Source organism: Malus domestica, chromosome 06 (assembly GCF_042453785.1).
Source record: "Malus domestica chromosome 06, GDT2T_hap1".
Classification (NCBI taxonomy): Eukaryota; Viridiplantae; Streptophyta; class Magnoliopsida; order Rosales; family Rosaceae; genus Malus; species Malus domestica.
The window spans coordinates 23,800,639-23,824,057 of record NC_091666.1 but is presented as its reverse complement, the minus strand read 5'-3'; the positions used below and the strand labels follow the sequence as shown (position 1 = coordinate 23,824,057).

Genomic DNA, 23,419 nt, shown 5'->3' with positions numbered 1-23,419 from the left:
GATCTTAATGTACTCTTTTTCCCTACGATTAGGAGCATTTTTCCCATTGGATTTTTGCTACCTAACGAGGTTTTGAAGAGCCACCCACCTTGGGTTGATCATATCCCTGATGACGTCTAGTAGACGTTTCATTTGACTTTGCATTACTCACGCATTTTTCCTTAGACTATGGATTTTGTCCCTACTTGGGTTTTTACCATAGCCTTAAGGTTTTTTGTGAGACTTAGCTCCTTATGCAAGTTCCTACCTTATTGAGACTAGCGTGTCCCCAGAATCAGTGCTGATGAGTCGACTTTCTTAACTACTACTTGGTATTTACACACACTCAAGGGGAGAGTGTTATAAACTTTTTATTTAAGTGTGATTGTGTAAATCATAGATTAAATTTGATTCTAGTTATTCTTCCTTATTAGGACTTGTATTCCTTGGAGGAAAAGGATTTCCTCTCTCCCTTATTACTATAAATAAAGGCACTGCATAGGGGGAATAACACATCCTCTACACAACCCTACAAACACATCTCTCTCTATATTTTCTCTGTGCCGCCAGCCCCTTCCCTTATCAGTTAAATATAGGCCACAACAAACACAACCCCTTTTAATAGCTGATTACTTTCGTTTGTTATTTTAAATTTAACATTAAAAAAAAGGTCAATTTTACGCGCCAAAGAGGCTACTCAGGCAAGTTTCTATTAAGTAAACATGTTATTAGTAGTCTTAAGAAAAATGTTCCCACATCACTTTGCTCTATTAATCCAACACTTTGACAGTTCCTTAGGCAAGTAAACAACTAATCATTTCCATTTGATGGGAAGAAACTCTAATAGATTGTGTAATCTATTTTTTAATAAAAATTGGTGAACATATCTATTCAACGACTATAATGTAAAAGGGCCCCCAATTTTTCACTCTCATATTTTCATTTATTTCCTTTTATTCTTAGTTAATGGGATTCCCTTCGGTTTACTACGCAACCAATATTGTACTTATATTCTACACTATGAGATTCAAATTCGAGTAATTAGAGAATGTAATTCGTTCTAGTCAATGTAGGTGAAAAACATCATTTCACACTTCAATTAAGGATTAAATAGACTTCAATAACAGGTTCACCCTTGCACTTGATACGCATATAGACAAAAATAGGTCAAAATTGCCACTCAGTATTACAGTTTGGTGGTATTTCTCTTTACTTGTAAGTGAGAAGTCTTAGGTTCAAATCTCGTGGATGGCAAATTCGATACCAAATTAGATTGCACATTTTGTGGCTTAGCCGAACTTCCCCCTCCCCTTAGTGTAAAATATATTGTTGTATTAAAAAAAGTCGAAATTAGAATGAACAGTTTGATTTGGAAAAAAATTGATAGCATGTTTAACCACAAGAGGATTATCAAAAGGGATCAAACTAAAAAGAGAAATGCTAAGGAGACTCTCCACTGACTCTCTGTCACCTCATGTTTTTTTAACAATGTTTTATAATGTTGGTATAGAAATTGACGTCAAACTGTGAGATGACAATGAGTCCATAGAGAGTCCTATTTTGAGAGAGTTCGCTTAGCATTTCCCGACTAAATATTACCTAGTTAGATTGCAAATTTTGAAGTAGGTACCGTTGGTCCTCAGTTTTCAGCATTAACTCCTTTTGGCATTTGGTAGAAGTGAAACATTATACTTCAAGACGGACGGATGGAGACTAGTCTGTCTCCTTCACCAAACGCTCATACGAAAAGCCAACTTCTTTGTATCCTCTCTCTCTCTCTCTCTCTCTCTCCCCCTTTCTTTCTGCTCCTTCACTTTACAGAAAGGACCAAAACAAGAGACAAGATAAACATTAAGGACAGTCATGTTTTTGTAGTTTTTTCGTTTGTTTGGTTTGTTCAAAACCTGCATGAATAACTTCTACAATGGAGGAGGACTGTTTTGTTGATAGTTTGACAACATGTGATGGGATCCATGGACGAGGAGACACTCATCACCGCCGCAGACGCCCTCGCCACCACCGCCGCCGTTTCTCAGCACCGGCCAAGTCCAACAACAGAGCACCGAGTCCAGTCACAAAAGTTCATGAGCTTCTTGAATGCCCTCTCTGTTCAAAGTCCATGTTCCCACCAATACACCAGGTGTGTTTATTTAGTCCTCTCATTTGCCATAGTGGGGTTACATTAATTTTCTATTTTTGAAAATTTGGAAAACTAACCGTATTATATTATACATTAAGGATTTTTTGGCCTTGTTTTCCAAGATTTAGATATCTAACCATTTGAGGCTCCCTCAAGCGTATCGCTTGAGGCTTCCTTCAAAAGTAACGCTTAAATCTTCCTAGTGCATGCACGAAACCCCTTCAGTGGTTAAAATTCAATAAGTTTAAAACAAGTGGCTAAAAGTTTTTAAAGCATCCTAAATGTGGTTATTTTAATTTTTTTTTTGTAGTATTATAATTGCTTTTGATGACTATTATTAGTTTTGCTTGGTTTTGGAAATGCGAGGATGAGGGTATTTTCTTCAAAAATATCATAAAGAATGCAGATGGTTTTGGGGATGTATTCAATTGTGAGTTTAAAAGAGTTTATAAATCTATATGTATTCAATCAAAATTTTAAATGAATTCATGGAAATCCATAAGTATTCAATTAAGATTTTAAATAGGTTTATAAAACTCTATAGAAATCTGAGTGTATTTATCTGGATTTTAAAGTAGTTCATAAAACTCCATATGTATTCAATTATGATTGAATTTTAAAATATATTAAAAGATGAAGGATTTTGGGATTTAGAGGAATTTTATAGTTTTTTTTAGGCTTTAAGAAATAAGGCCTCAACCCTTATGATTTCTAATGATTTCACCAAAAATTCATATGAAGTGTATAAAACTCCATGGATTTATAAATCTTTTAAAATCTTTCAAAATCTCATGGCTCGTTTGGAAGTATTTTTGAAATTATTAATAGCACTTTTAAAGAAAATGTTTCGGTTCCAAAAGCAGAAGCACAAGTGGAAGCACTTCAAGTGCTTTTCAAGAATTCATTTTTTACTAAGAATTGGTTATAAAAACATTTTCATTAAAAACGTTTTCAGTCATTTTAAAAACACTTTCAAATAAGCCCTCAATTAAATACAACCCCTCAAATCGGAGAACTGAATTGGTGTCTAATGATGGTTTGAGTTTTCTTTAAGTTTCATTATGTTTTGGAGTTGGGCAAGAGACTTTTAAAGTACAAATAACTTTATATCCAATTGCTAAAAGTACACTACAAAGAGTCCGAGATGAAACTTAAAAATTACTCGATCACTATAAAACTATAATAAAATATATTTACAACAAACGAACGATAAATAACTTGATGTGTCACTACAAAGGACTTTCGAAATGACTCATTGGTAGATGTCATTAGAAAGTTCTTTCAAATATATTGCATCTAGTCATTTTCAAGTTCCTCCATTATTTTTTAAGTCCTTCGTTCATAGCATAGGGTTGGATTTCACACAAATGGACTACTAGCCCCAACTAATTGGTCCAACACTGATATTATCTCCAACTTACCATTTTTATAGCCCATCAGGTAGGACGTTTTATCACAAACAATCCTAGTGTTATTAGTAGTGCAATTGCTACGATTGAGTGCTATTTTACATGCGTCAATAGCAACTACACTTTCACTTGGATTTACTACTTACATTACAAGTGTTAGACTTAAAACTAGTTGATTCCGAAAGTCTCTGTTCTGCAGTGCCCAAACGGGCACACTCTGTGCTCAATCTGCAAACTGACGGTGAACCGGTGCCCGACTTGTCGAGAAAAACTTGGCGACATCCGATGTCTAGCATTGGAGAAGGTGGCAGAATCACTAGAACTGCCTTGCAAGTATTGCTCTTTGGGGTGCATGGAGATCCTCCCTTACTACATCAAACTCAGGCATGAGGGTCACTGCTACTTCAGACCATACAGTTGCCCTTATCCTGGATCTGATGAGTGCTCAGAGGTTGGGGATGTTCCATTTTTGGTTGACCATCTGAGAGAAGATCACAAGGTTGACTTGCACATTGGGTCAACGTTTAATCACCTCTATGTTAAGTCGAATCGCCGCGAAGTAGAGTGTGCAGCAAGGATGCCTATGGTAAGTGTTGTTTTCTTTGTTTGGTTTTGATTGGTGGAAATTGAGAATGAATTTGGGTAGTATAGAGTAAAAGTGATAAATGGCTCGTTTGACCTTACTTTTTGAAGGCTAAAAATACGTTCAGATAATCAAAAGTAGTCTTGACAACTAGGATGTATGGACACGGACACAGATACACAGAGATACGATACGATACAACACAGGAACACGTCAAATTTTTAAAAACGAAGACACGATACGTTAGGGATACGACAATTATAAATATATATAAATAAATAAATATATCTAAAATATTATAAAATAAGCATTCAAATTTATTACTCAAACTTAAATTTATTTCAATAAACCCTAAACAGAACGATAAGCTATAAGCGTACAAAATATAATAATAATATTGTATACAAAAAGCAAAATGGTCTTTTAGCTTTTCCAATTTACATAACACAACAGATAAGCTAAAAGTCATTGAATCAGTTACCCAAAAAAAAAAAGAGTAATTGAAACAGTCAAAGCAAAAGAATCTTTTAGCTTCGAAGTTGAAAACAGAAAAGCAAGTTTTCCTTTCAATTTCATAGATGGGTTATGGGAATCAAATTGAGCTTCAAAATTAACAAAGTGAAAACGAAGTCGAAAGCTCTCACCAACAATTGTAGATGGAGACGATGGAGCACTTGCAGACGGAGACAATAGAGATGACAGATGGACAGACTGAGCAATTGCAGACGACAAGTCTAATTTCTGAGGTTCGAAATCATTTTGGTTTTCAGTCAAACAATTGTTTCAGTTTAGCTAATTTGAATCAATCACGATTATGTGCCGATTTATTGGATTTTTTTTACTCTGATTTAGTTTGAAACGTATCCGAAAAGTATGATACGCGTATCTCGACGGTATGATACTCGTATCTCATCAATAAACAACGTATCCATTTATTCTGATACGTATCGGGCCCGTATCCTTGCATATTCTGTGCGTATTCATATCCCTGCGTGTCAGATACGGGATACGCTGACTTTTCCCTGTGTCCATGCATCGTAGCTTGACAATCTTTGGCTTAAATATTTAAAAAGAATCTTTTTAATTACAAAAATGTTTTATGGAGTAACACATAGAGCCTGTTTGGAAATGCTTCCTTAGAAACTACGATGCATAGACATGAGGAAAAGCCAGCGTATCCCTTATCTGACACACATAGATACGAACACGCACAAGATACGCATGGATACATGCCCGATATGTATCAGAACGAATGAATAGGTTGTTTATTAATGAGATACGCGTATCATACTATCGAGACACGCGTATCATACTTTTCGGATACGTTTCAAACTAAATCAGAGGATAATCAGAGAGAGAAAAAAATCCAATAAATCTGCATAGAATCGTGATTGATTCAAATTAGCCAAACTGAAACGATTGTTTGACTAAAAACCAAAATGATTTCAAACCTCAGAAATCAGACTTGTCGTCTGCAACATCTCCGTCTGTCCATCGTCTCTATCGTCTCCATCTGCAATTGCTCCATCGTCTCCATCGTCTCCATCTGCAACTGCTGGTGAGAGCTTTCAACTTCGTTTTCACTTTGTTTATTTTGAAGCTCAATCTGATTCCCAGAACCCATCTCTGAAACTGAAAGCAAAGCCTGCTTTTCTGTTTTCAACTTCGAAGCTAAAAGATTATTTTGCTTTGACTGATTCAAAGACTTTTAGCTTTATTTGTTGTGTTATGTAAATTGGAAAAGCTAAAAGTCCCTTTTGCCTTTTGTATATAATATTATTATTATATTTTGTATGCTTATTTTAGCTTATCCTTCTGTTTAGAGTTTATTGAAATAAATTCAAGTTTGAGTAATAAATTTGAATGCTTATTTTATATTATTTTAGATATATTTATTTATTTATATTTTTAATTGCCGTATCTTAGACGTATCGTGTTTTTATTTTTAGAAATTTAAGTTGTTCCCGTGTCGTATCGTATCATATCTCCGTATCCGTGTTCGTGTCCATGCATCCTAGCTTTAGAGGCAACCCAACATTTTGAACAAAAATCCACCCAGAAAAAGTGTTTCTACAGCTAAAAGTACTTATAAGTCCTTATAGAACTTAAGAACTTGGAATTGTAATAATTTTTTTTTTTTATGCTTCTAACATAACTAGCTATAAGAAGAAGTGCTCTATATAAAAGCATTTACAAACGAGCCGGGACCCTGTTTACCAAATGGGTAATGGGTTGGCTCTAATCTTAGCATCTATGGTAACTGGTGAATGTATGACGTGTTTGTTTTCCTAGATGCTCGCCTTCACATTCTTTATATTTTGTTAGGTTTTCAACTGTTACAACCAGTACTTCTGTCTGCACTTTGAAGCCTTCCACCTCGGCATAGCTCCGGTTTTCATTGCATTCCTTCGCTTCATGGGCGATGCGGCTGAGGCACGAAGCTTCAGCTACAGACTGGAGGTGGGCAGCAACAGCAGGAAACTAATATGGGAAGGAACCCCTCGGAGCATCTGTGACAGCCATCAGAAGGTCAGGGACAGCCATGACGGTCTCATAGTCCAGCGTAACATGGCACTTTTTTTCTCCGGTGGAGATGGAAAGGAGCTCAAGCTTCGGATCTCCGGACGGATTTGGAAGGACAACAGTGCCTAGATGGAACCTGGAGGGGTGTCCACACCCAATCTATGCAATTGGTGGAATCTGGAACCCCCTTTGCTCTTCCGTTCGATGCTCAGTTGTCAGTCTGTTTTGTGTCAAATTTTGGTGTGGTTTCTTAAAAGTTCGAACTTATGAGCCTACCCTCAGCACTTGAGCTAAAGCTCCTTGGCAAATTTTGGTGGCGTTTTTGTGAATGGATACCAGAGTATTGTGGATATCAAAGACTTTTTTTATATACTAACCGATATTCTACTCAACTAGTGGGGAATTTGAACAAAGTTATATAATAAATTAGCAATAATAATTAGAGGTATCGAACTTGTTGACCAAATAAGTCAAACTTGAGTCCTCTTACTTACAAGTGGAGAAATATCAGTAATATGTAGTCTCATTTTTAACAAGGACATGATTCTTATTTAAATATGAGTAATGCTATGGAGACTAAATTTGTAGACAAAATTTGCAAACTAAATGACGTATCACCGATAAGAATGAACATGTTTATCAACGCTTAAGTTATAATTCAATCATCAACTTCTATGTTATTCAGTTTACAAAATTTTATCTACAAATTTAGTCTGTATAGCATTGTCCTTAAATAGTATGCGACGGATGAAATTATGTCATAATTGTGGTGTCCCGGATATCTTCATCCATTCAACATAAGATGCTATTGTATTTTATCAAGCAACAGAACCTAACTATCACTACCACTTGTTTTGGATTCCATAATTCAAAAACTCAAGTTTTGCCGCTTTCTCTGGGAAGGGGATCCTGTCCGGATCTCTCCCACCAAAGGCCCAGGATCAAATGATCCGGACCGTTGAAATTTGATCTAATGACTACAATTATTATGATTTTAAAGGGATCCCATATTTGTAGCCGTTGGATCAAATTTCAACGGCCCGGATCACTGGATCCTCTTCCCTTTCTGTGGTAGCTTACTTTACAGGGGTGAGTTTTCAATGTGACTTTTACTAACCATTAGAGAGTCTATATATTTTAGAGACTTTTAATAATATACCTTTGAGGAAAAGAAACGAATTAAATGATAAACTTTTGTAGAATTCTACAGAGTTCAATGCTAAAATTATAGAATTTCATGGATTGCCATGAAATTTTTATTGACCAATTTATTAATAAGTATTATTATTATTATTTGTAAATTTCCATTATTGAAATAGTAATAATGACCATGCCAAAGTGGCCTTACGAGGTCGTGGTAGTGGCAACGATGGAGGTAAAAGTGTCACGTGGTAACTGTTGGCAAGATAGTGGTTAAGTTGCTGTCTATTTGGTGATTATCATGGTGGGGGTGTCGAGGTGGTTGAGGAGTAGGTAGGCATGGTGACGGGGTGGTGATGATGGCGGTATAGTTGGTGGTCATGGTGGTGGTGGCTGTGGTGGTCATAGTGACGCTCTAATGGCAATGACAATGGTGGCGGCGATAGCGACAATGGTGGCAATGATGCTCCTTAAAAGTCTATTGAATACAATTGAATTTGAGAGTCAAGATTAAGTCTATCAAACTCCATATACAATACACCCCCTTAGTCATGAAGAATTCAATCGGCTTTTGTTTCGATGGACCTTCCTTTCCCATATGAAATGATTGTCCGTCGGCCCTTTCAGGTGTTTAGAATGCTAAGTATTCTTGAGAGACCCTATGGAAGCAACTATGACCAAATGTCATGCACATTAACTGATGATATTCTTGTATATGACCGGAGCTCAGGCAGGAAAACTCACCTGGACATATCTTCCGAGACACGTTTCCTTCATCAACTTGTACATTGTTTTGGGTTTGGGGTGCTTTTACAAGGTCTCTCGAAGCTATTTACAGATTGTTGAAGGTTCTGAACGATTTGAGAGCTGAAAATGACTTTCGTTATAGAGGATCAGCTGTTTTCGTTCTGTTGGGCTGTCTCAACATACTGCTCCGCGAGTTTCTTCACCTTCTCACCTTCCTTAATTAGGAAATTTGCATTCTTGGATTTAGAATGGTATTTCATAACCTTATCAGTTGTTTTCGCGACAGCCCACTTGTATTGTTCAGCCGTAATCACGCCACTCTTGCATAGCGGTCTGATGTGCTCTTTAATGTAGGCTTCCACCTGTAAAGGATTGGAAACAAGTCAGCCCAACTGACATATTTCAATTACCTTAAGTTCATCCACAGAAAAAATCCTTTCCTACGGGTTTAAAGAATGAAACAAGAGCAATGTAAAGGAATTTAAAGTTTGTTTTAGGGAAAAGTGGCTGAGAAATACCTTCTTAGATACAGAACCAACGCTGTTAGACTGGTTGTTAGAATCCGTAGTGGATTTCTTCTCCTTCGTATCAACATTTTCACCTGGTTGTATCTGGTTCGCTGAGTTGCATCCACCACTGGCAACAAGCATCTTTTTCAAATTGTTCTCCTTACCCAATCCATTTGTTTTTACTGCTTGGTTTGACTTTGGCGCACAATTTTCATTCTCTTTAGAATCTTTATCTTTAACCAAAGCTTCATCAATCAATCCAGATAGCTTTTCTGATGCTTCTGGAAATTTCGTTATCAGTGGCTCTTTATCGGGTCCATACAATTCTTCACATTCTGCAACAGAAAGTTCTTCACCTTCTTTACCGAACAAGGATTCCAGAGGAACGCTAGATTCGTCAGTCCCACCCTCCATGATGGAGTTTTCCAAACCTGAACAAGTATGATTCTCGAGCATGCTGGAAGAATCTTTTTGTACTTCAACAGTCGTCTCTGTCTTCTCAGAATCTAGATTCTGATTAGATCTTTCAGGTTGAAGTGTAGAGAACACCAGTTTCAATTTTGGTGCCCCTTCTTCTGGTTGTGGATTGGAGATTTTTGCAGCAGCAGCGCCAATGTAGTCTTCCTCTTCCAAATTATACTCAAAGTCACCATATATGTCCAGATCCGGCTGAAAATCCATTTCAAATACATTATCAGACCCTTCCTCTTTGATATCTAACGAGGGGTCTTCTTCAGCAGGAACTTCCACATTGGGATGTGGACTATTTGGAGGAGAATCGGACAGAAGACCAGCATTTCTCAGTGCTGCTTCAATTATAGGATCAGTTGGAAGTTCATTGGCAGCTTGTTCTGCTCTATCAGCAGGGACTGAAGATGGGGATGAACTATTTACCGGGGCTGCACCTGCACTAGACTTCCTATTTTCTGAACGATGCAATATCTCCTGGGAACATAGATTCATATACACTAGCTTGCTGCTTGACCTATCAGCAACCCCCTTTTCTATATTTATTGCATCTACAACAGCTAACTCCATATCCGCAGTTCTACGGATCACCGGCAGATTCGCTTTCTTCAAAAAGTGCTCAGTCAGACGGTACAGCTGTGTCTGCAAGGCAGATGTTTATAACAAGTCCAAACAATCAATTAGCCTCCAGTTTCATGAAAGTAAACAAATAAATTATGTTAAAAAGAACTTGTAACTTGTACTGACATATCCTAAGAAACTCATGTTGGCGCTCTCATCAGAGTGGTGGTAATATCAGTAGCAACGGTTAAAACAATGGTAATGACTTTGTTGTTGTTCGATTGAGGTGGTGTTGGAAGCAGTGGTGTGTCCTAGGTTACGTTTGCTTGATGAATCACTCCTAATGCAAGATTATGAGAAATTAGGGGGCAAGGTTCCTTTCTAACATTTCCTCATAAGAAAGCTCAAAAAACTACCAGCTTTCTAATTTTCCATTCAAAGACCAACAGAAGGCAACACCTTTTTCAAAATATTTCTTAATAGAAAGACCTTACGAGTAACCTATCAAGTATCAAGAGAATTGATTAAATTCGATATCTAGGACACACCAATATTGGTTAGTAGAAGAACACACACAAGGTCTTCATACCTGCCTCACTGATAAGGGGATTTTATTATGACGACTGGGTGCCAAAACTGGCCTCATGTCTATTGGTAATTAAGCCTGCTCAAAGCAACCACAAATTTTATTATATGATCTGCAGAACCAAACAGCATAAACAAATGGTTTTAAAGTAAAGCTTTTACATACTAGCAAAGGGTAATTCGCTTTGAGTGTGTTGTCTTCCCGTTTTTCATTTGTCGTTTTTGTGCCTGCACCACTTTTCCTGGCAAGAACTTCTAGAGCCCATTTTCTTTTGTCAGTTTTATCAACCACTTCACTCGTGGTTTTAGATTTGGAAGCACCAGACAAAGAAACCAAGGACCCTTCCAAGCGTTTGTCTTGATGTACTTTGTTAGACACAGCGCCATTCTCTGAGCTTGGAACATTATTCTTAGTCCCATATTTCTCCAATGAAGGAACCCGGCCTTTTGATGAAACCGTACTCGTTTCTGTGGAATTTGAAGTAGAATTATTAAGAGATGACTTTGAACACTTTTCATTCAAGGCAAGCTGTTTATTATTCTGCTCTGTATTACCAGCAGTTTTAAGAGGTAAGAGCGGCTTAATTTCATCTTTTCTTGGGAGTACCGATACATCTGCTAAATACAACCTGGAAAGAATTGGATTTGTGGACTGCTTATCGGACTCCTGCTCTGTATCTACACGCTCTGACCTCTCTTTCAGAAGGTTAAGAACTGACTTCAAAGTCTCAATCTTTTCAGGCTCTGTAGTTCCTAAGCTGCGATGCTTCCAAAATTCAATTTGCCAGTCCCGGTCCCATGCACGTTTTCTTCTTCCATTGGATGTCCCATAAATCTTTTTTGTTAGATTCACACGTACTTTTCCCTTCTGCAATATTGCCTTCTTTGCGTTCAGTGCCAAATGTGGTACCTTCTTAACAGGTTCAGTTTGAGGTCCTCCTGCTATAGCAGTCCTAAAGGCATGAAGAAGCTTTGGATTGAAAAGGTTTTCGCCAATACCTTTTGAAGAAATTTTACCGACAGCTTCTCTTATTTCTTTTCTCAGTGTCTGAACTGTCACAGGCGAGTCCTTGTCCTCAGCAGCTCTCCTCATGATCTTTTTAACTCTCAAACCAGGCACAGTTTCTTGTTCTTGTGATGATTTATCAGCAGTATTAGAGCATGCAATCCCCTTAGAAGATTTACGCTTCGTAGTTCTAACAATGCTCATTATATCGGAAGTGGTGTTCCCCTCAACAGGTTGAGATGATAACATGCTATCTTTATGAGCTACAGTCAGGATAGAACAGTTTTCAGAATCATCTGGAACAGATTCTTTGGCTTGGTCATTGGAACCCATGCATTGTGTCTTCTCATCCTCTCCGATTTTCTTAGCACAAACTTTGGTCTCAATCTTAGGGTCAGTATCTCCATCATCCTCAACGATATGAATGTCATCGCTACCAAAAGGTCAAGGTAAAATAAAGTCAGAACTCTTGTTCTACTTGCTATGAAGCATGTAAAGCCAGCAAATCAACATTTGAATTACAAATTCTTCAGGAAAAAGACAATAAAATAGAAGGCTGCTAAGATACAAGTGTGAGGATAATGAAACCGCTTAAAGTTAACCTGCATTTTTGTTCAACCAGTTGAGTTGACTTCTGCCGACATTTTCTTAATGCTTTTTGATATTTTAGTGATGAGTTTGCATTGCATCAAAGGGAAATAAAAGAGAGCTTTTGAGGAATATTTATAAAGCAGAAATTGAAAACTTGTGTCGCATGCATGCATTTTTATGTGAATAGAACAATAATTGGCCAAACCTACATATTGATTTAGTTTAATCTACAAACTACAATAATACAATGGAATTAGAAATATAGTAACCACCTTACTGGAATCCAAAAGACAGGAAAAAGAGAGATGCCCCGAAACCAAAATCTAATACACGACGAACGTGCCAGCTGAATGAATCAAGGTCTACTATGGATAACAGAAAGACAACATATCCAACATAAAGTAAGAAACATCAGTGACATACAGAGTTGAGGGTAGTAGAAAGAAACACAATACAGCCGACATAATTTAGGAATATTAGAACAACAATTACACGACTGATGGTGGCATCATATGAATTGAGGATAGCAGTAACAAAACCTGAGGCTCATAGCTAGCACTAATTGCTGAAAACCGTATAAGAATGACAAGTGACCTGCAATCAATACGCTTTCTCTTTCCACCAGAAGTTGATCCAGGGGCATCCAAATTAGCATCTGGTACAATTTCATCAGCTGAAAACATTTCAATAATTAAGCAAAGTGCACGAGTGACTGGTGAACAAACGTCGTACCCAGTGCACAAGGCTCCCGCTTTACGCAGGGTCTGGGAGAGGTGAATGTCGGCTAGCCTTACCCCCATTTATGGAGAAGCTGCTCCCAAGTCTCGAACCCGAGACCTACCGCTCATGGGCGAAGGCACTTGCCATCGCACCAAGTGCGACCTCTGACTGGTGAACAAACAATTTAATTTTTTAAATTTGTTTTGCTTCCGCTCCCAAGCAAAAAGAAAACACAGCAAATGATGAATAAATATACCTATAGGTGAATATCCTTCCCAACGATCGTGCTGCTTCACATCCTCAGTCACTTCTTTTGGTACAAGAGTGTCAGCTAGAAACATTCCACAATAAGCAAATGGTACATGAGTGACTGTTGTAAACTTGTATTTAATTAGAAAAATAACTCTCTCTGCTCTCTTCCCCGTCCAAAACACAGAGAGAGAGAGAGAGAGAGAACAAATGATGCTTAAAATAGCTTCATACCTTTTGAAAAATATTCTTCTGAAGGATTGTGCTGCTTCACATCTTCAGTGTCATTATTATTCATGTCAGCAGCTAGAGGAACATAAAAAACAAATAAATAAGTTGAACATGGTAAGCATATGAAAACTTCAGTTATATGCTATCCTAACTTGAAATAAAGGAAGCTCAAAAAAGGAAAAATATATAGATTACCAGACAAAAACGAGACCACAGATAACCCAAGATGAAGACCCACATTGGAGTCATTGTCAGACTGTTTGTTACTAATCTGTGATTCATCAAAGGTCTTTCCAGAAGCATTCGTGATGCCATCAAAACTACTAGGCTCATTCGTTGATCCATCAGTACTCATCCTTAACTGCTTTGGTGCTAAAGAATTTGAAGGTAAACTGGAGGTATCACTGGATAGGGACAGTTTTAGTTGCTGAGCTTCAAGAACTGGTTGGTTAATATTTCTTTCCCAGGAAGGTTTTTCCAATTTGTGGCTATTGTCAGTAGACAATACCAATTCTTTAGACTTCAGGTCCTTTCCAACTTCACCGGCTGGCAAAATGCTTTCACTTGGTTTTCCATACCCACGATTTTCGCCAGCCATTGAGACCACAACAGCTGTCTCACCACTATCAGCAACAGAAACAGATACCTTTCTAGAAAGATTATCCTCAGCTTCAGGTTCACCATTAGCATTTTCTGGACCGTACTGTTTGTTAGACCTTTGGACTGAACCTGCATCTGATTTTTTTGTCATCTCATCAACTACACATCTACAGGAAGACAAAACAAACCAAAAATCAGGATTGATAAAAAAAATCAGTATGACAAATTAGACGAAAAGAGGGGACATAGGAATTTTGGGAAAAAAAAAAGAGAAATTTGTAATCCATTATGCCTATAAATCTTGAGGTGGATAAATAAGGATTGCCAAAGCTCACTAATCAGTCCAAACCTAGAGGGATTGTTACTTGGCAGCAATTGTAAACATAAATGGTTCGCTTTGTCCCCGAGTCACAAATCAGATGGTATCATTACCTGACTTGACTGTTTAATCTAATTGGTTGACAACTCAAGATAGGGATCTCCACAACAAAAACAAAGCTCTCATAGAAAGGAAAAGGACCGACAACCTAATTATCTCCATTGACTTTTATTTTAAGGGAACGGCCCATGACAAGTTGTTATTGATATTATAACAAAACAGGATCTATAAGGAAAAGCCACAGACTAGGTTCAGCAAAGGAGGCAAAAGAGCAACACCCATGAACAAAGGAATGATCCCCATGTAACTTACCTTGGACATAACCATGTACTCTCAGATGTGCCCTCCGCATCAAATCCCACACAGAAAGCATGGTACCTGTTTCGATTCAAGTCAAAAAGCAATTAGAAACTAATTTTTTATAAAAGAATATATTTTAATGGAAAGAGTTCCTATATTACATTGCTTGATTGTTTACCGTAATTCACATGAATCACAAGCAATTGATGTATCAAGATTGGAATCTCCCTCAATAGCCACTGATCCACTTCGAATTTTGCAGCCATCTCCATCCAAGCATGTAACTGCCTACAAGATGATAAAGTAACATAAGAATTTGGTATCAAATGATCAAATGTTGAAAAGTAAACTTGAAGAAAAAATATAGACGCAAATTACAGGATTGGGGAGAAAAAGAAACAGAAGGACTTCAAAACCTAGAATTAACCTTAGTCTAACCATTACTTCAAAACCACTCTAACATCCAAACTCATCTTTTTAGCTTTTCTTACTTGATTGTTTTTTGTGGAGCATCCATATTAGAAGGTCCATATCCTCTATAAAGTACTAATTCAATTCCTCTCGGCTGCATCTTGATATAACAGGAATGGCTACAGATTACCCTAATGATGCTTATAAGCACAACACTACATCTCAGTCGTTAGACCAAAGTACTGGGTCTTCAGAAGAGATCAATGCATGGCACATAAGAAACCCAGGGAACGGAAAAAATTCACAACTCATGGGTCATGACTCATAAGATTCAAGCGTAGAGTCATTTAAGGGAAAACAAATTTAGAACCATAAACAACAAGTAAAATATGTAGAATCACCTGACAACACTGCTACGTGAAAGTCAGTACTTTAAACCAAAAAACACCTAGGAAAAAAATTATCAGGATTGCAAGAAGATTTTTAAAAAGAAAACATGCAAGGATAATTACATTTTCATCAATGTAGTATGATGGAAATGAGAGAGTGTTATTCGTCCCTTCAATACACCAATCATCATCACTGCACAGATGAATATGGAAAAATTAGTCTCTGCTGAAACTTGTCCACAATAAAAAATAAATAAATAAAGTGTCTTGGTTGCAAATTATTTAACAAAATCTTTGAATTCCAATTCCACATGAACGCTACAGATGAGTAGTAAGCCACAGAACATGTGCCGCATATAAATGTGAACAAAGAACCCTCATCGATAGACTTAAACACATTATCCATACTTACGAAAGTACCCATAAGTTGAGTCCTCGTCTGCTTTGCTGCTCCCAATAGTATCATATACCTTCACATACAAATCAAACTCATATGATTTAGTGCCACTTCAAACCAGCATCAAATTGCTATTTTGAGAAAACTTCAAAATAAAAATTCTGTTTGCAACAAAAAGAAAACTATTGAAAACAGATAGTTAAGAAATCAAAGTAACAACTGTGCTTTAAACTAGTTGTACATTAATACCATTCTATAATCCATAGCAATCATAACAGAAATAATACTAAAACGATAACTGTTTATTTGCATCACTCACCGGAACACATGTGATCATTTGAAATTCATTCTGGCAAAGCGGGCAGAGGTTTGTAATGGTAGCCCAATTGTCAATGCATGAGAAACAGAACCTGAAAAACCCCAAGATGAACCCATGTCATAAAACAAAATTCCTCTCTCTCTCACACACACACACACAAAGCCACACTAAAGCACATACCAATGCTGGCAGCAATCGAGAACACCCCTGTCGATTATTGCATTCATGCATATCCCACATGTTTCACCCTCGAAATTGGGATTGTCCTGCACATTATGACAGCAAAATGAAATATAAAATAAATCTCAAACAGATACGAAACCAAGCAGCTACACTTAGCTTGCGTATCTAAACACACGAAAAGTAGGTCACTATCCACACTAGCTATACAATGTCTGACTTATTGATACGAAAACAGCTCAATCATACACTGCAGCTCTTCAAAATTCAGCAATTGAAATTTGAAAACGATCATTTCGGCCAATTTACCGAAAAAGGAAACTCATTTGCTCCATAAACCCTAAACCCTCAACGTAATCAAGCTACCGGTATATAAATAAGCTAATAAACTGCATGAAAAATACTTGCACAGCTCAATAAAAAAAATAAAAAAAATTAAGAATTTGAACTTGAAGCTTACATTTTGATAGTTCTCATCAACTCCAAAAGCATCTTCCTCTTGCATTGGACTCGTAACTAAATCAACTTCCATTGTATCACCCAACACTCGCATCTTAACTAAAACCTAATCAAACAAATAATTACGAAAAATTACAAGAAATAAAAATATGATTTTGTATAATTTAGAGATCAACGAGGAAACGGAAACCACGAGAGCGGAGAGATTACCGGCGAAGGAGAGAGACCGCCATGTCTGTGTATTTCTGGGAGGAGAAAGCGACGGGGACGATGAACGAGTTCGTAACTCGGAAACTTGGAAGCGTTTTTTACCGCTCACCACCGCTCACCACCCAACATGATGACACGGCCCATCTGTAAGCCCAGTCACATGCCACGAACCCCAAATTCAAAATCCAACGGCTCTCCTCTTCCCTTGGAAAAAAAAAAAGACATCACGTAAATCAACGCTCACTGATGACGTGTCCTTTTAAAATCCAAAACAGCTAATCACAGGAGTGATTGTCAACTACGTGAACAACCATTCACGCGCATGCTGTTTATTAGGTTCTTGGGTTTATATATAAATATAGTATTAATCTGGTCGGCGAACCGTAACAAAAACAAATTAAATAAATAAATAGATACATGGGCCATCTAGATTCATCTGTAAATAATGAAGGTAGAAGAAAGGGATTGATTGAATATTTTAAGACAAATGGAATCAAAATAATGAGAGGAAGATGGCTTGGACTATTTCTGTACTAATAATGCATGTATATATGGAGTTCCACTACTACTTTTGAGCTTTGAAGGAAAGTGCTTTTGAAGGCAAGTGCTTTTGAGGTTTGAGAGCACCAGAACGCACCACCCCAGGTGAGCCCCACGGATTCTAAAGCAAATATACGGCTTTTGAGGTTTGCATGCGCCTGTTTTTTTTGACTTTTTAGTAGGTAGAAATTAGTTTTGTTTTATTTTTGACAGAGAGGAAGAATGGGATTTGAAAACAATTTGGTGTTTACTTGAATCTGCAGGGTGAAAATCTTGGTTTAGATTTCTGACGATCAGAGAGTGCTCTAAATTGCGCTGCAGGTTGACTTTGCTGAATGTTTTACAAGCTACTTGTTTCATTTGATTTCTTTTTTCTTTTTTTTTGGTAAACTGCTTAATTTGATTTCTTGATTTTAATGAAACAGTTCTATAAATGCTTTTTTTCAAATTTGTTTGGTTTGCTGGATCTAGTCTCTCTACAACACCAATGGTTGAAGTGTGTGTGTGTATTTGTATGTGTGTGTGTATATATACATGAATATTTGTATGTATATAACAGGTGCTTACCGAGAAAATAGTTGACCAACTAAAATATTGTTTACATTGGCGGGATCCGAAAATGAATCTCAGTTTCTTGGTGTCTTCTTCTTTTCTGGGATATTGTTGTAGGAAGTTATGATTTCCGGAAACGTTTTGAAGATTACTTCTCAGAATACCTATTTTTTATGTATTTTTTCACTGGATTCTGCAGATAAAAATTAAATCTCGATAGTCTTCTATCGGAATCATGCTGCACTGCTTTTGCTTCAAGAGTTCGAGAGTTGATAGACTTGGATATGAGGACCCTAAAATTCTTGCTTCAGAAACTGCTTGTAAGTATATAATTCCAAGAGTTGCGCTGTGGAACTTTAACAAAGTTATGTTGATTGAGATGCATGCATCATCCAATATTTATTTCCAGCATTGTACATGAACACGAAGCCATCGCTATGCTGCGCATATAGCTTTTTATTGCTGATGATCTTCCTCTAGCCCATCTCTTTTATAAGTTTGGAGAAGGAAGTATATTCTATGTCTGTGCCTTTTATCTTCACATGCTACAATTCTACCGAGCGATGCCTTGGCTTTTGTGGCACCTTCGTCCATGCTCATGCTAGCCAAATGTTGCAGCTGCAACAACACGCACTCTGCGTGCTATTTCCGGATGTTTGTTACTTTACTTATAATGTTGATTGCTTCATTTCTATTGCGTTACCATACAACTCCGCCCTCTTTCACTTGCTGTTGATGGGCTTGCATAGGTGGTAGGTGCACCACAACCACCATCGCCCATACACCATGCCCTTATTTATTTGAATTTTTTGTATATTTGGTACTGGCTGGTGTTTGTATGGAATATATGGTCGATCATAATCTGCACAGTGCACATATCAAATTTCTGAATTTAGTACTTTCGATTGTTTGACAGTTACGGTAAATGAAGTGGAGGCCTTGTATGAACTGTTTAAGAAACTATGCAGTTCCATAATTAAAGATGGTCTTCTACACAAGGTATTTATTCCTAAGGTTGCATTTTGATCTTCTGACACACATTCTTGAGATGATATTTTGTTTGCTCTACACTCGGAGAGCTATAGAGATTATGTTGTTGAAGTTGAAAGTCGAAAGAATCTTGCTGTTTCATTTTCTTATGTTACTTATGCACTGAATCTTTGACATGACATGAACAGGAAGAATTCCAACTTGCACTATTTCAAAGCAGCAGTAAGCAGAACCTTTTTGCAGATCGGGTGCGTGTACATAAGTGTTGCTTAACTCGTTTGACGTTTAATTGTAATGTTTTGTGAGATTGTCTACTTTAGATCAAATTTTGCATACAAAAGAAAAGGGCCATTTATGTGCGTTGGTAGCGAATGAAGTCCGTAAATCCTTGGATTCGCTACTGTAAAAACTTTTTGAAATCTAGAGCCTCCCAGCCTAGATCAGCGTTTCAATGCGTGCACTGTCATAACTATCATACTGAAACAATCTGACTGTTCGTATAGTTTAGCTAGCTTAAAACAATTAAACGAGGAGCTTTTCAACCATATCATGGTTGTTCACTTTTCTAGTCATTTTAAACCAAGTTTTTTCCAGGAAAAAAAATTCGAGCTGTTGAACCATACTAATACATAAACCACATAGCCTAGATAAGGAGCTAATTCCAATCGAGATTTTAAGATATATTCTAACAATCTGCATTTTGTCATTGCAGGTTTTTGACTTGTTTGATGTCAAGCGCAATGGGGTCATTGAGTTTGGAGAATTTGTTCGGTCATTAAGCATTTTTCATCCACGTTCTTCCGAAGCAGACAAAATCTCATGTATGATAACAGAAGATTGTGATTTGTGTTTCTTTTTTCTTCTCGTTGGTATCTATCTTTTTTGCTGCTTGTGTGTGTACAATTAATAGTTGTGTTCTTTCCACGGAATTCTTAAAGTTTATACTTCGCAGTCGCATTTAGATTGTATGATCTCGGACAGACTGGTTACATTGAGCGTTATGAGGTAAATCCCCTGCTATTTTTCTTGACCAATTTTTCTTCAAATGATATGAAAACTGCAGTTAAAGTTTCTTACTTTTTATCTTGAAACATGAAATATCTGCAAATCTGATTCTTTTTACCTCTCTATGGGTGTTGTCGATAATATTACCTTGGCAGTTGAAGCAGATGGTGTCAGCCCTTTTGAATGAATCAGATCTGGACCTTTCCGATGATGTTGTTGAATCAATTGTCGAGAAGGTTTTGATTATTCTACACTTTGTTATTATACGTTCTTGTTTGCTCAGATTCTGTATTTTTTTCAGCCATCAGTTCTAGTTTTACTCGTCATTCTAATTTTAATCCCATTGTTCTTTGTGTTTTTCTAAAGACAATAACGGAGGCGGATTTAAACGGAGATGGCAGAATTGATCAAGAAGAGTGGAAGGAATTTGTAGCAAAGCATCCATCTCTGATAAAGAATATGACTCTTCCATATCTAACGTGAGTCCGAAACCCCTATCAATGTCACTAGTACTGCTTTCTTTCATCTATTTGACACTCACTCATTATGCTATCCATCGAAACAAGAAATCATATTGTACAATTCTTCGCTCTTGGTATAGCTCCACAGAGAAAGTACCAATTATCCATTTACAAAGCGGATTTTCACTTTTTCAGTTAACATAATATGCTCATCAACAAACACATTTCCTCAAAGTTACATGCTTCTAAATTCAGCTTCCATCTTCTAGGGACATTACCGTACAATTTCCCAGCTTCGTGCTCAACACCGAAGTTCAAGACTAGACATAATCATACTTCAAAAACCCAGACACTGTCGCTGTTATTTCTTCTCGAATGCTAGACATGTCAAGTAACCAGCCTGTGTAAAGCCATGGTACATAGAGGAGGATAAGAACCAAAAGCAACTATTAAGGCTGCAGTTCATAGCATGGTCCTTATTGAGATCAAGCACGGCATGGTAGATGTCCGACTGGGTTCTCGGTAATGAAGACCTCATTTGGCAAATACTCTTGGTGTTTCACGGCGTGTCGTGTAATTTAACTGCTTAACTGTAATCAAGGTGTAAATTTTGGTTTAGAATTCCCTCTTTACTTTACTTGGATCGGATGGATCCCTGTTTCAAACTCTGGTTGAAAGTTAAATGTTTGTTAATTTCTTTGCTAAGAAGAACTGAATGTATAGATTAACTGGCACTGAGGAGGGACACACAACATTGAACTTTTTTGTTGAAGCACTTTTTTTCTGGTCAGGTGGAAAGTGGAAACATTGTTGAAAATAACCGAATTTGGTACGAGTCTGCCTTTGCAACAGATATTTCTTTTCTTTCCAAGTTTTGCTAAGAGATTATCGATCATACATGTTATCTTCTCAAGGAAACAATAGCACCGGGTACCTAATTTGATATGGCGATTTATCGAGGGACTCGCATCAATCAGCAGTAACTGATCGTCATCCACATTCATGTATCCCTAACTTTTATGGTTAAAGGAATATTTTCAAGAGAAGTTAAAGAGAAGAACCAGATTCCCAAATTCCAGATTCAAAACAATGACCATTGCTATGAAATTTCTTTGTTCTTCAATCAAGGCATGTGCAAATGCTTATCGCAAGTTAGAATTTCCACCAAATTTGTGAGCAAAGATATTTTAAGTCCTCACACTATATTCACCAAGCCCGGATAAAGAAGGAGGGGAGTGCGTCAGGTAATCGAAGAATGCGCAATAAAAAACTTTTTTTAATTCACCGACTCTTTTTTCGTTTTGCCGACGCGACAGCCGGCACTTTGTTCTTCACGTCGAATGCATATGACACTATATACACACTTCTAGTTTCATATAATATTCCATAAACCCTGTTAACTGAAGCAGCCATTGTTGACTAAAGAATTAGGAAATCAGACATGAAATCCATTGTAATTAATAGAGTAGTTGTAAGCAGTAAATTTAGATATAGGCAGTAGTTTCATACCAATTTTTTATGACTTCTTGTACAGGTTTCATACCTAATCATCATTGCTTGTATTCCTATAAAAATCCTCCGATTGGGAGATGAATATATCAAGAAATTAACTCTATTTTGGCATGGTATCAGAGCCATTCTGATCCAAAAAAAGAGTTTCTATTCTGATTAACCTGCTGGCACTACTGCCATCTACCCCATAAGACCTGCAGAATAGCAGGCCTTCTACTTTCATACCAACCCAATCTCTCTTTTTGGCCATATCTGCCAACATCACTACCCATATTGAGCTTGTTAACCATATACATTCTGTTGCATCTCTACCCATCTTCTGTCCATTTGCAATATCTCCACAAACCCAGAAAACTTTCCAAAAAAAAAAAAAAAATTAAATACTACCCTATACCCTATAAACCAATCCCGTTGGAATCACCCAACAAACCCGTGCCGTCGCCTCTTCCTCCTTGCATTTTGTTCCTGCATCTCTCTCTATGAGACAGACTCTCTCTTGTTTCAATGAAGAGAATTCGTTGCAGTAGTAATGGGTGACTTCTAGACCACTGTTTCAGCTACTGTTAAGCAAAATGATATGTCTCTGCATATCACCCCAGACAAGTTGGATGGGTTCAACTATTCCTCGTGGTCCCAAAGTGTCTGCATCTACATCACTGCCAGAGGCAAATGGTCCTTATGTCAGTGGAAAAAAGAAGGCACCAGCAGAAGCCAATGCATCGTATGCTATATGGGAGGAAGAGAATGCCATGGTTTAGTCTTGGCTTCTCAACTCCATGACCAGAGATTTGTGGGCCATTTTTCTCCGACTCTCTACTGCAAAAGATGTTTGGGATGCTGTTACCCAAACTTACTCGATTGAAAAAATGCATCAAAATTATATGAACTTCGCCGTTAAGCACTGGCGACTCGCCAGAATGGTGAGCCTTTATCTACATATTGGTAAACTTCAGCAAACAGGGCAAGAAATAAATTTCTTGCGTCTTGGAAAATTGAAATGTGCTGATGATGTTTGCTGCTCAAGAGACAGAAATTTCAGAAGAAAGATTGTATGATTTTCTGGCTAGCCTTGATCCTCATTTAGATCATGTTCACAATCAAGTTTTGACTCAAACACCTTTGCCATATGTTCATGCTGCTTATGTTCTTGTGAATGCTGAAGCAAGTAGGCAAACCATTATGTTGGTTGGCCCACAAGTGGAAGGATCAGCCATGGTAGCTGCTCCGTCTCGATTTCCCCATGGAGTTTCAAATTCTCGATCAGGTGGATCTAA

The 23,419-nt window shown here is 37.4% G+C and overlaps 3 protein-coding genes across 5 annotated transcripts; 2 read left to right on the top strand and 1 right to left on the bottom strand.

The window, feature by feature from the left end:
- Positions 1–1,703: 1,703 nt before the first annotated feature.
- LOC103431526 (E3 ubiquitin-protein ligase SINAT5-like) lies at positions 1,704–7,026 on the top strand. The gene is made up of 3 exons (XM_029103725.2): positions 1,704–2,119; positions 3,728–4,114; positions 6,437–7,026. Exons 1-3 carry the CDS (start codon positions 1,904–1,906, stop codon positions 6,761–6,763), a joined length of 930 nt encoding a protein of 309 aa, XP_028959558.2. The 5' UTR covers positions 1,704–1,903; the 3' UTR covers positions 6,764–7,026.
- A 1,200-nt stretch (positions 7,027–8,226) lies between these two features.
- On the bottom strand, positions 8,227–17,273 carry LOC103400662 (uncharacterized protein At4g10930-like). Its single transcript, XM_070824001.1, has 15 exons — positions 17,086–17,273; positions 16,877–16,981; positions 16,417–16,502; positions 16,237–16,327; positions 15,941–15,990; positions 15,644–15,713; positions 14,899–15,008; positions 14,733–14,798; positions 13,637–14,208; positions 13,445–13,516; positions 13,218–13,292; positions 12,836–12,914; positions 10,811–12,083; positions 9,040–10,140; positions 8,227–8,883 (listed from the first exon to the last, which is right to left on the bottom strand). The coding sequence occupies exons 2-15, from the start codon at positions 16,967–16,969 to the stop codon at positions 8,668–8,670; spliced, it is 3,954 nt and encodes a 1,317-aa protein (XP_070680102.1). The 5' UTR covers positions 16,970–16,981; positions 17,086–17,273; the 3' UTR covers positions 8,227–8,667.
- Positions 17,274–17,590: 317 nt separating this feature from the next.
- Positions 17,591–21,468, top strand: LOC103400660 (calcineurin B-like protein 7). 3 transcript variants are annotated; one of them, XM_029103721.2, is made up of 10 exons: positions 17,591–17,730; positions 17,889–17,946; positions 18,377–18,497; positions 19,094–19,176; positions 19,356–19,415; positions 19,880–19,988; positions 20,120–20,172; positions 20,328–20,408; positions 20,539–20,651; positions 20,903–21,468. In XM_029103721.2, exons 3-10 carry the CDS (start codon positions 18,413–18,415, stop codon positions 20,955–20,957), a joined length of 639 nt encoding a protein of 212 aa, XP_028959554.2. In that variant the 5' UTR covers positions 17,591–17,730; positions 17,889–17,946; positions 18,377–18,412; the 3' UTR covers positions 20,958–21,468. The 3 variants fall into 3 exon arrangements, with proteins under 3 accessions (XP_028959554.2, XP_008337551.3, XP_028959555.2); XM_008339329.4 differs by having other exon boundaries at positions 17,704–17,771; XM_029103722.2 differs by lacking the exon at positions 17,591–17,730 and having other exon boundaries at positions 17,806–17,946.
- Positions 21,469–23,419: the final 1,951 nt, after the last annotated feature.

Bases quoted from the DNA above. Each gene is read 5' to 3' on its own strand.
- LOC103431526 (XM_029103725.2), top strand. From the start codon at position 1,904: ATGGAGGAGGACTGTTTTGTTGATAGTTTGACAACATGTGATGGGATC. The intron at 2,120-3,727 runs GTGTGTTTATTT...TCTGTTCTGCAG, and splicing joins TGTTCCCACCAATACACCAG to TGCCCAAACGGGCACACTCT. The intron at 4,115-6,436 runs GTAAGTGTTGTT...ATATTTTGTTAG, and splicing joins GTGCAGCAAGGATGCCTATG to GTTTTCAACTGTTACAACCA.
- LOC103400662 (XM_070824001.1), bottom strand. From the start codon at position 16,969: ATGCGAGTGTTGGGTGATACAATGGAAGTTGATTTAGTTACGAGTCCA. The intron at 15,009-15,643 runs GTAATTATCCTT...ATCATCTTGTAG, and splicing joins CATACTACATTGATGAAAAT to GCAGTTACATGCTTGGATGG. The intron at 8,884-9,039 runs GTATTTCTCAGC...AATCCTTTACAG, and splicing joins TTGGTTCTGTATCTAAGAAG to GTGGAAGCCTACATTAAAGA.
- LOC103400660 (XM_029103721.2), top strand. From the start codon at position 18,413: ATGCTGCACTGCTTTTGCTTCAAGAGTTCGAGAGTTGATAGACTTGGA. The intron at 19,416-19,879 runs GTGCGTGTACAT...TTGTCATTGCAG, and splicing joins AGAACCTTTTTGCAGATCGG to GTTTTTGACTTGTTTGATGT. The intron at 20,652-20,902 runs GTGAGTCCGAAA...TCCATCTTCTAG, and splicing joins ATGACTCTTCCATATCTAAC to GGACATTACCGTACAATTTC.